The 11,678-nt window shown below is 41.1% G+C and overlaps 2 protein-coding genes across 9 annotated transcripts in view; one reads left to right on the forward strand and one right to left on the reverse strand.

Moving 5' to 3' along the window:
* Positions 1-6,048, reverse strand: part of CEP63 (centrosomal protein 63) — a 77,790-nt gene extending 71,742 nt beyond the window's left edge. The window contains exons 1-2 of one of the 8 annotated variants that reach the window (XM_061421023.1): positions 5,020-6,048; positions 2,029-2,066 (exon numbers count right to left, since the gene is read on the reverse strand). In XM_061421023.1, the coding sequence (XP_061277007.1) occupies positions 2,029-2,057 (29 nt within the window). In that variant the 5' untranslated portion in view covers positions 2,058-2,066; positions 5,020-6,048. The other 7 variants (XM_061420993.1, XM_061421004.1, XM_061421063.1 and 4 more) reach the window with 7 other exon arrangements.
* A 488-nt stretch (positions 6,049-6,536) lies between these two features.
* On the forward strand, positions 6,537-10,832 carry ANAPC13 (anaphase promoting complex subunit 13). Its single transcript, XM_061421097.1, has 2 exons — positions 6,537-6,686; positions 10,427-10,832. Exons 1-2 carry the CDS (start codon positions 6,588-6,590, stop codon positions 10,550-10,552), a joined length of 225 nt encoding a protein of 74 aa, XP_061277081.1. The 5' UTR covers positions 6,537-6,587; the 3' UTR covers positions 10,553-10,832.
* The last annotated feature ends 846 nt before the right edge of the window (positions 10,833-11,678 follow it).

An 11,678-nucleotide genomic window follows, 5' to 3' on the forward strand; every position in this document is an offset into this window, starting at 1 on the left:
GCAGCTCTATAATTGGCACAGGACAAGCTTAGTCATTTCAGCATTTAGACCAAGACATCAACAATCAAAAGTTATAATTAAAAATCTCCACTGGAATGAAGACTGTTTTAAATCAGTGAAATCTAGAATAAGGTGCTTAAAGGAAATACAGGCTTTTTCATCAAGTCTGGAAAGCTGGGAAAACATACTTTAAATCTTAGAGAAAAAGAATCCAAAGAAGGTATCTAATAATGGACAAATCTTTGAAATTCATTAACATATTGGAATTTAAGAGCTAGAAAGGACCAGAAGGGCTCCAATTTAGCTTTTTCACTTTATAGATCAGGAAAAATATCCAGAAGTATGTGCCTGAGATCAAATTATTCACAAAATGGGACACAGAAAGAAAATAAATCTAGTTGGAATTATGAATTAATCCTAAGAGAAAGAATATGTCAAAAAAAAAAAAAAAGAAAGCAATAAAAGGAAAAAAAAAAAGAATATGTCTATTCATCAAGTCTCATTTTAAAGGAGGATTACAATCTTTTGTCCCTCACCTACCTTGGTGTTACTGTGATTACAAAGATCTATGGCTGTGTCAGATATACTATGACTGAAAAACTGTACCTGCTCCAATAAATAATCAGTATCATTTACAAATGCCCAGAAGGGTTCCTACTTAAAACTTAAGGGACAAAATTATCAGATAAAAGATCAAAGAAACCTCCCAAAATAAAAGTGAAATTTTAAAACATGGTCTAAATTATGACTCCAAATTCAGAAAGAATAAGGGAAAAGACTAAGAAATCTTTAGTAGACAAAAATAGAATCTTACATGGTAAAAATGCTGTAAGCAAAGCTGAAAGATAACTGACAACAATACTTAAAGTTTTATCACAAGGGGTTAATTATCCAAATGCATAAAGACTAAAACTACTAAAAACTGAAGGGAAAAAAGAAATCTATAGAAAAATGGGCAGAAGATAAGAACAAAGAGTTCACAGAAAGAGAAATCCAAATAAACATATGAAAAGATGTTTAACCCTGTTCACAGTAGAGAAATATAAACTACATGTTATGCATAATTGTCAAAATACATTAAGCATATAAAATTATATATAGATATATAATATATAGTGCATTTGTTCTTACATAAGGACAAGCCCCAAACTGGAAAATATGATACCTATAAGAAAGGGAAATAGTCAGGGTAGAGAAAACAGGAAGCTAAACTTGTCAGGATGGACCTTAACGGGTACTTGTTTTATAGGCACTATGCCAATGTTTTACTTATAATGAAACAAATCCAAATGAAGGGGAAAAAAAGCAGTATTGAAAATTACTGGAAACGAAATAAATTATCAACTAGATACCAAGTTGGCAGCCTTACCATGTAACAAATTGCTTCATACGCTTTGAAAACACAACAACTTTACTGTATATATTTCAGGTGGCGTAGGTACTAAGGACAAAAAAGTACTACAAAGAAATCCTAAACTAAATTCAGGAAACAGTTAACAGTAAATTTGGTATTCTTAATTTGAAAGAATTACATATAGGAAAAAAGAAACTGTTAATAAGCAGAAGAGAAAAAGATATAAAAAATATAAAATCAAGTGTTTTTAAAAAGCTATGAAATTAAACTGGCAATATCAATGTGAATTCTGTATGTTTCTTGTTTTTAAAATGTACCTATTTCCTAACTTTGGCTACTGCAAATCCTAAACCAATGACCAACCTAGTAGCAAGAGCACCTCTAGCACCCAGACTTGTCTCTCCAATCACCTCAACGAACCAGGGCTGCCTGGTGGCCAGAAATGTATAAGTGAGCCAGGAACATGTTTTAAAAGAAAATAAAGAAACTCTCAAAGACTACCACTGGTCATATCAAAGTGGACAGGAGCCAACTTAAACAGGCTGCCACTTGCCAACAACTTGAGTATGCAAAAAAAAAAAAAAAAAAAGACTGCAATAGGTTGAGAAACTTTAAATATATTCAAATCTACAAGTTCATGATGATTAAAAAAAAAAGAAAATCCTCATGGTTACCTTTGAAGGTTGCTAGGCCACCAACTCATTACTGTGCTCTGAAAATAGAGGGAAAGAATTAAGCATTTTTCTTGCTTTTCTTGTACAAACTGTATTTCAAATAGCTGGTGGCGTAATCAAACAGCTGGTGAGTTAAAAAGTTCTTCATAAAAAATTTCCAGCTAATAATACTAAGGAATGATGGAATCAGAAAATCACTATATTGCAGCCCCTAATGCAATAATGGATATAAGCAACTTAAATCCATGAAAGGATCTCACCATTAAGTGAATGGTTCATGGATAATTTCATGATGAATGGATTGGGCTGACAATACCTGAACCCATGCTGCTCAATCTTAACATTAAGAAAGAGAGAAACTCAGAAATAACGTGCCTCACTGAAGGATTTTGCACCAACAATGAAATCTTCTTCTGCCTCCTCCCCCAAAAGAGTCAAGGTTGAATCTGATCAAGCTTCTAGATCAGTGCTGTTCAACAGAATTTTATGCAATTATGAAGACACTTTGTATATACAGCATTTGAAGAGTAGCTATTTGGCATATGTGTATTGCTGCTGCTGCTGCTACTGCTGCTGCTGCTAAGTCGCTTCAGTCGTGTCCGACTCTGTGCGACCCCATAGACGGATTAGACACTTGAAATGTGCCCAGTGCAACTAGAAAACTGAAATTTTTAGTTTTATTTAATTCATTTAAATAGCCACAGGCGGTTGACACCTACTATATGGGCTGTGCAAGTCTAGATCTCACTACCAGTTTATTCCCTTTAAAGGAAATAAAGGGAATAGGTGTACAAGTTAAAAGATGGCATCTGGATGCAATCAACTAAATCTAGAAGTTAAGGGAAAAAAGGGAGGCAACAAAATTGTAACATTAAAAAAGACTGAGGGACTTCCCTGGAGGTCCTTCTAATACAGGACCTTCTAGTGCAGGAGGTTGCTGGTTCCATCCCTGGTCAGAAAGCTAAAATCCCACATGCCAAGTGCCCCAAAAAACAAAACATAAAACAGAAGCAATGTTGTAATAAATTCAATAAAAGACTTTAAAAATGATCTTCATCAAAACAAAGCAAAAAAATCTTAAAAAAAAAAAAAACAGAAAAAGATTGAAAAAGTATATCAACTCAACGCAACACATGGATCTCTATGGGATTTTAATCCAAACAAGCTGATTTTAAAAACACATATATGGGACAGGTGGGAAAATCTGAACCCAGACTGAATACTGACAATGTTGTTCAGTCGCTAAGTCATGTCCAACTCTTTCCAACCTCATGGACTACAGCACGCTAGGCTTCCCTATCCTTCACTATCTCCTGGAGTTTGCTCAAACTTACATCCAGTGAGTCAGTGATGCCATCCAACCATCTCTTCCTCTTCCATTGACCCCTTCTCTTTCTGCCCTCAATCTTTCCCAGCATCAGGGTCTATAGGATTTTTACTAATTTTCATAGATGTGATGACAAAACTGTGGTTTTGTAAAGCTGAAAACACAATCTGAGTTCTTAGAGAAAAAAATTTAAAGTAACACAGAAACCAAACATTCATTTCCTGAAACCCAGGTCAGTGTCGGTTTTAGCTGAATTTCAAACAAGCTGACATACGTTTAAAAGTAGGAAGCTCTAATAAAGTTGACTTCTGATGCTGTTACCATCTAATACCACTACTACCTTAACTGACAACGGGAAAGGCCAAGCAAAGTCGTTCTACCTTTTAACGGGAGACAAGTGGCATCAATACAGTTAATACATACAACAACTGCAATAATTGTTAAAACCTGAATCTACATCCATTTTAAAGAGTAGTGTAACTGAATGTTTCTAAACATTTAGCCCATTTTAATTTCAGTCGTTTTTACTATACTGATCACTGATGATATAGTCAAGAGGCAAGAAGCTCAAGATAAAAACCTAATGATACTACATTTCAAATAAGAAAATATATACCCTTTATTATATCAAGCTACAGCTATGATCAGTATAGAAATATTTGAAGGTAAGGTGTAATGATCCTTACGGTTTCCTCTTCGTATCTAGAAAATAGTTAAATGCAAGCATGTGGGGAACTGTATAACTACAGGGCACAAATCCTACAGTACTGTTTTATTAAAGGAAGAAAAAAAATGTTAACACTGGTTTAAGGAACCGTTTGTAATGCTTAAGGAAAACTACTCTGCGCAATACGTGTGCTTTAGTCGCTGTAAATGAACACGAGTCGCTGACAGCAAGCTCACTTTTACTCTCTGATGTTGTAAAAACTACATTATGAGCCTAAAGTTTACTGCTTTCAAATATGTTCATGATTATAATGTTCTATGGACCCATCCCTTTTTTTCTATTTATTTCGCATCCATGATTTCTATGGAGCAATAAGTTCAGGGTTCCCCAAATTCTGTCCTTCATGATTTCTGCCACATTACCTAGTACCTCTGGAACATTAAGGTTTTTAAGTCAATTATTTTTAAAAACTTGCTAAAATTCCCACCCATAAATGAACCGCTATCACCTGTCCTCAGTAACCTAAGTCGCAACAAGGCTAGGAAGCTAGCCAGATGAGGCAACGCAGGCGGGAGGGCTGGGCCGGGGGTACCTCCCTAGAAGTGGCAGACTGACTCGCTGCCGACTCCGCTGGGAGAAGGGGAACAGCTCGCCCACCCCGCCGCCCTCCCGCCGGCCGGCCTCAGGGGAAGGGCTGACCACCTGGCTGGCCCTGACTGCGCGCCGTGAGAGGCCATATCTTGCTTCGCGGGTCTGCGAAGCGTTTGCGGCGAGGAGGGGCGGGGCGCCGGGGCGGAGCCGGGCCGGCGGAGGCAAGCCTGGAGGCCAGCGGGTGGCTGAGGAAGTCGGCCCCCGGCCATTCGGCCGCTCAGTCTGCGGCCCCACTGCAGCCAGGGCTGCCTCCGGTTCCGGACACGGGCACCCGTCGCCTGTTGGATTTTCACACATGCGGTTACAGGCCTGCCACGAGCGCGCCCCCGAGTCTTCCCGCCGTTACCTCCGGACGGGGGCGCGCACGCGCGTCACCGCCAACCTGACGTCCAGTCACGGTCTTGGGAACGTTCGTTCCGCCTACTGCTCCCTCACTTTTGATTGAAGCAACGTCCTCCTTGACTCCCCCTCCGCCTCGCCAAATGGGCTCACCGACATCCGGGGATCGGCGAGCAGGGCGCGTCTGTCACATGACCGCTGGGGGCGTGGTTCTGGCCGCGCTGGGCCAGGGCTGGCAAAGGTTTCCCGCGCCCTAGCTTAGGTAGTGTAGGAGAGGAGCACGTTCGGGTTTCGGCCGATCCTATCGGCCGAGGTCGTTGTCCTCACCTCATCCTCATAACTACCTCCCTTACCGCACGTCGGGAGGGTAGAAAGGGCTTACACGGCGGTCCTGGACGTCCCCCGCTTCCGCATTTGGTATAGCCAGCCTCGGGCCGGAAGCCGAGGCTGTGGGGCGGGATCCCACGCCTGTACGGACGGTGGTGGCCCCAGAGGGTCATATTTAGCGGGGAAAAGGCATTCCAGGTTTGCTCTTTTAACTACAAGCTTACGGAGCTCTAAAACAGAGGTGAATTAAACTTCCCCTGTCCTGGAGAAACGCACGCACCGCTTGTCTGGGAAGACCCTGTAACGGGCAATGTAACAAGCTCCTGATGGGGCCCATTCACGGCGCCCAGGGAAACAGGGAACCTGCGGAGGGGCGGGTACCGCGTTCTTCTTGGGGCTTAGAGAAAGCTTCCTGCAGGAGGCAACCTGGGAGCTAAGTTGTTTAGAGTGACTGGGGGTTAGCTGAGGAAAAAAGGAAGAAGACAGAGCATTCCAAGCTTTGGGACAGTCACGTGTGTAAGAAAGATTTTGTTCAGGAAAGTGGTAACAGTTCATTATGGGGACTGGCATGTGCCTGGGACGGTGGCTGTGGCCTGGTGAGTGCCCGCCTTGTACTTTGCACGCTTCCAGCCCCTGAAGAGTGAAGGCACCTTAGCGCCTAACTCTGGGAATGAGACGTTAGCCCCGATGAGCTGACACCCAACTCTGAGTTTGGAAGGAAAAATAGGTGTTCATGATGGGGCAAAGAGACCTTTTTAGGTGCAAAAGCTGGCAAGTGTGACAAGTTAGATGTATTCTAAAGAAGAATAGGTGAAAAACAATTTGAGGCCAAATTGGGGGAAAACATGCTGAATCATTAATAAGAAATGTACGCACAGCAATTGGAAACAATAATGCTTGAACGATCAGTCATAAAGCCAACTTAACTTGCCTAGTGAATCATAAAAACAAGGAACCATTCAAGGGCAGAATGCATGCTGACGCTGAGTGATCCGAGAAAACTTTACCAAAAGATGGAATCTGTGTGTGACTAGGAAGATCAGCTGGGAGGTACTGTGATGTTATAAAGAAACTGTAATCTAATCCAGGTGAGATGAGTCTTTCCCGGGATGAGCCAACGCCAAAACATCCACACTAGAAAGCCTAGAGAACCCTAGTGCTGGATTACATCATCTTTTCATTCTTCATGTTTAAGAAATTACCTGTTTGGTTTACAGGTCCATCCGACAAGATCAAAGCTGCAAGAGAATGGACAGTGAGGTACAAAGAGATGGAAGGATCTTGGATTTGATTGACGATGCTTGGCGAGAAGACAAGCTGCCTTATGAGGATGTTGCAATACCACTGGTAGGCTGTAATGTGTGCTGAGGGTGATGGGTTAAAGGTCTGATCTGGTAGACCCTAGTAGCTGTAGGTTATCAATGGACAAATAAACTGAAGTCAAAGAAATCAAAACTGTGGAGTCCTCTGACTCTAGAAACCTCTGGAGAGTACTTAGCTCAACTTTGTATTTGAAGAGAAATGTGGTTCAGATTGCTGAGGTGACCAGCTCAATTAGAGGTCATATAAGAACTAGAACTGAGGTCCTCTGAGCCATGTTATGTCCACCACACCAAAGGTAGTAAAGAACTTAATGCATACCATAAGGAGGAACAAGAAGCAGTGGTATATGCACTTAATTTCTCTACCTGTGGCCTGTCATTTTTAGAAACTCAAAGTTTTGGAGCACATATCTATTCTAGGTTCCCTGGAAAATATTCAGAAGAGACCTGGCTTTTCTTCTTTTACATTTAGATCATCAGGCTTTTTTCTTTCCTAATCTCTGGAAAATTCTTCTGCAGGGAGTTTGTTAAGCCTCATGTCATAAGATCTAAATGTTTTACTCGAATAAATGCTTACTAAAAATTCTGTTTATGTCATAGAAGCCTAACAAGAAGAACCAGGACTGTTTTTCTTTAGAGCCTGCCAAGAGTTGTTGATTAAATAGAGCTTGCGAGCAGGTGGTCTGCAGCAGCCGTATATGTTTTCATTTAAGAATAAGAGGTAATGTGTTCAAGGAATAATACACATAACAGGTAATAAATGACAGCTTAGTTCAAGTTTAGAAAAATAATCAAAAGAGCATAATAAGAATTATAGCTCCACTTTCATTGAATATCTGTTTTGTGCCATGGACTGAGGTTGAAACCTAACATATTTTATCTATATCCTTAAAAGAACCTTCAGGGGTGCTGATGATGTCCCCACTGTACAGGAAGAAAATAGGATCAAAGAGGGAATCTTGCCCAAAGGTTGGTAGCTAATAAGCTGGACTTCACACTGAGGTCTGTGAGGCTCCAGATCCTGTCCTGTGGACTTCTGTTGGTTCTTTCATTGGGCAAGCAGTTCTTTGAAGCCTATTATGTGCCTTAGTACTAGGTAAACATAAGGACGTTTCCTGCCCCTCTGAGTCTAGAAAGGCAGCATATATCAAAAAATAATTGTAATAGTAATTGTTCTGAGTGGAGGTCATGAACAGCTGTGTAGTCTAAAAAGTGACTGCTTGCCTGGTGGGCATTAGAAAGGGCTTCAGGAGGAAAATCACATTTAAGCTGGTCATAGGGGAGGAACAGAGGGTTAGTGAGGGTGGACAAGCAGTGGGAATAGATGTGCAAAAGTTTTGAATGGCTTTGGGAGATGGTAAGGTATTCAGTGTGGATGGAGAATATAACTGTTGTAAGTAAGAAGAAAAGTTGGTCTTGGACCTTATTTTGAGAGGAGCATTTGATACCAAGCTTACCCGTCATCCTGAGGAGTGAGGATCCTCAAAGTAGAGATCTGCTATGTTCAAAAATACTAGAAGATCAGTTCAGCAGCAGTATTAGAGAATGTCTGCCAAGGAGAAAGGAGCCAGTGACAGAGCAGAGAGGCCAGTTAGGAAGCTAATGCAGTGCCTAGACAAAGGAGGAGGGCCTAAACAAAGGCAAGAAAGTGCAGAGGAATCGCTGAATTCTGGATGTGCTGACAGCAGGATCTGGGGACCATTTGTGTGGGTGGGGTTGAGGGAGAGGGAAATTTCTATGCTGACTTCCAAGCTGTAGCCTGGCCCCGTTGCTAATCCATGTCTTTTCCCCAGGGCTTGTGATCCTAAGGCAATGTTTGTGTCAGTTAGCTTTTGCTGCTGCCTAACAAATATCCCCAAAATATGGTGGCTTAAAACAATAGCTATTTATGTCATGATTTTGTCACTCAGCTGAGTCTTCTTGTCTTTGCTAGCATGGTTGATCCCTGCTGGACTTCGTGGTGTTTTACAGTGGGCCAGCAGACTGGCTGGTGGCTAAGTAATTCTGAAGGCTTTGACATGTCTCACAGTTAGCAGGCTGTCAGCTGGAATGATGAGCTAACTAGGCCACAGTCTCATTATCCAGCAAATTAGCCCAGACTTCACATAGTCATTTTCAGATTCTAAGAGCAGGGTGAGAGGAAACTGCAAGGCTTCCTGGAGCCTAGACCCAGAAGTCACATGACCAACCCCAACCCAGGGTTGGGGAAATAAACTCTGACTTTTCATAGGAGTAGCTGCAAAGAATTGTGGCCATTTTTTGAGACTTTGTGTTTGTTTTCCAGGCACATAGGCAATTTTATATGTTGGCCTTTGTTGCAAGAGACAATAGTGACCAAATTAAAGACATGCTTATTTTAGAATGAGATGAAGTTAAATAACTGATTAACCAAGGACTTGTTTATGCTTTGTCAGCTATAAGTAGTTATTGAAGCCAGATTTTCTCTTTGAGTGCATTATTGCTTTACAGTAAATGATAGTTCCTTTCAATTTGTACAAGTATGTTTGAATCTGAGTTTTACCTTTGTAGAGCAAAATGTATATGATTCAGATATACTTGTACATCTTACAATTAAATCATTTTATTCATATTGAACGTCATTTTGAAGGAAAAAGTTATTATATTCATATACTGCAAGTTGGAGTCCAGTGGAAAATCCTAAGTCTGGATATTGAGTAACAGTTTGCTGCCCTTAAAAATAAAGTCTAAATTAAGATAAATGAAAAGAAATATATTGGTATCAGAGAATTCTAGTACTAAGCAGAGTTCTGATAGTAACAAATTTAAATACAAGGAAACTATCAAAAAATTCTCACCACACCACAAAAAACTGGTGAACTATGCGAGGTGATGAACATGTTACCTAGCCTTACTGCAATAATCATTTCACAGTATATACGTGTATCATCATGTTATACACCTTAAACTTACACAATGTTATATGTAAATTAAATGTCAGTAAACCTGGAAATACATAAGGACACTACCCCAGATTCTACACTAAGTGTGGCCCATAGCTTACCATTTTCAGACAATCGTGGGTAAGGTGTGTTGCTGTCTGCTGCCCTGCTCCACCACTAAAGGGAAGTCTCTTCTATTGTCTTATGTTTCCGCGCTCCCCACTTACCTCCATTATGTAACAGAGGCACGTTGGATACCTTTGAATTGTTTTGAATTGGATTGTTTTGAATACCTTTCGGAATATGCCAGCAGATATGGCATTCTATAAAGCAGCCTCCCCCCTCCACCCCCTCCAAATGATTAAGTGCTGACTGATTTCATTGTTCCTAGCCACTGGTGAGGATGGCAAGTAGTTCATGCCCTGGACACCCCATGCGGTGCTGACCTGCGTTACCTCACTTAGCCCTCACGGCAGTCCTGACAGGCGATGACTACTTTTTTCTCTCATTGCTGAAAAGGAATCAGAGCCTCCGAAGGTCTGAATACCTCGCCCGAGTACCCCAGGAAATGGTGGAGTCATGGGCTAGGATCCCAGTGGCTCCAGGAATCCTGTGTCTTTAGCCTTCTCCCATACATGCCCCAGAGTCATGATGCTGTTGTTCTGGCTGGAGGTGGATGGGGCACATTTGATCAAAACTTGTGATTTTTTTTCCTCACTTTTTTTTGATTCTCGCTCTTTCTGTAGGATATCTCTACTACCTGTTTCAGGAACTCACAGGTTTTCCTTCTAAGTGTTCTTGAGTTTTAAGGGGTTTGTTAATGCAAAGGAAGCCATCGTTCTGAATGTCCTTTGTACCTTTTCAGAATGAGCTTCCTGAGCCTGAACAGGACAACGGAGGCACCACAGAATCTGTTAAAGAACAAGAGATGAAGTGGACCGACTTGGCCTTACAATACCTCCACGAGAACGTTCCCCCCATAGGAAACTGACACTTGGCTCCTTGTTCATCAACAGATTTTTTTTTTAAAATACAGATACAAAACATTTTCTTCCTGTCTCCTAACTTAAATCTTTTAGTGATAGATCAACACTCAAAAATGTGCAACTAATTTTGTGGCAGCAAGATACAGTGTGAAAATACTCAATCAGGTTGAGAAGCTGATTGCGGTTTCTTAGGAATGTAGAACATCTGGCCCTTCAAACCTAAAGTTCTTCACTGACTAGCTTGTGTTTGAACATGATTCATTAAACGTTTGCCTTTAATTCTGATTTTGCTTTACTGTCAAGAGTTTATCACCTCCCAACTACTTACATGTGTCCTGTGACACAGGTGATTGGGGATATGAGAGGGAAAGGTGAAGAAGGACGAAGTCAGACCTGAGAATGAACTCCCATTCTGAGAATCATCTGAGTGGGTTTGTGTGGTCTGTAGATGTTGTGGATACATAGCCTGGTCACCGACTACTGGGATTCCTAAAATTGCCCATGAAATTTTCAAAACTTCGGATAAATTTACAAATTAAAAGCTATCTTGACAATTAACTTCTCTTCTCCCTACAGCTTTCTCTGGTGCCTCAGGAAAGGTGAGATGGACCACTAATTTTACCCAGTAACAGGATTCTTTATTTGCTCAAAGCCCTTTAAGGTATAACTGAAGCACCGTGGAGTCAGTATTTGGTTACACATTTGAGTAAGAACTTGTATTTTGAATAACACATTGATGGACATTAATTTCCCAGAATTATTTGCCTCTGTTATGTGGTATCACTCTTGTTCTCTACCCAGATTGTAAACTCTGCGGGGAGAGGCCCTGGTTTTAACATCTGTACCCCTCCTCATAAAACTGGAAACACTGAATAATTGAAATCTCTCTTCTCATCATTTTTAACGGGTCATTTTATTTACATTACCTTTTAGAAATAAGAAGTGTACCACAAAACAAATGAGCTGACTTTAGGGTTTCGATCAGAAACATGGTTGTAACAACTCATCTGTCATCCAGACACACCCAGGCTGATGGGGTCCCTGGGTATCAGTGACTTGCCTAGAAGTCATTCATCTCAGAATAAAGGCCTCAATTCACCAGTCCCTCAATAACCAAAGACAGCTCAGTAA

The sequence above is a fragment of the Bos javanicus genome, chromosome 1, assembly GCF_032452875.1.
Source record: "Bos javanicus breed banteng chromosome 1, ARS-OSU_banteng_1.0, whole genome shotgun sequence".
Classification (NCBI taxonomy): Eukaryota; Metazoa; Chordata; class Mammalia; order Artiodactyla; family Bovidae; genus Bos; species Bos javanicus.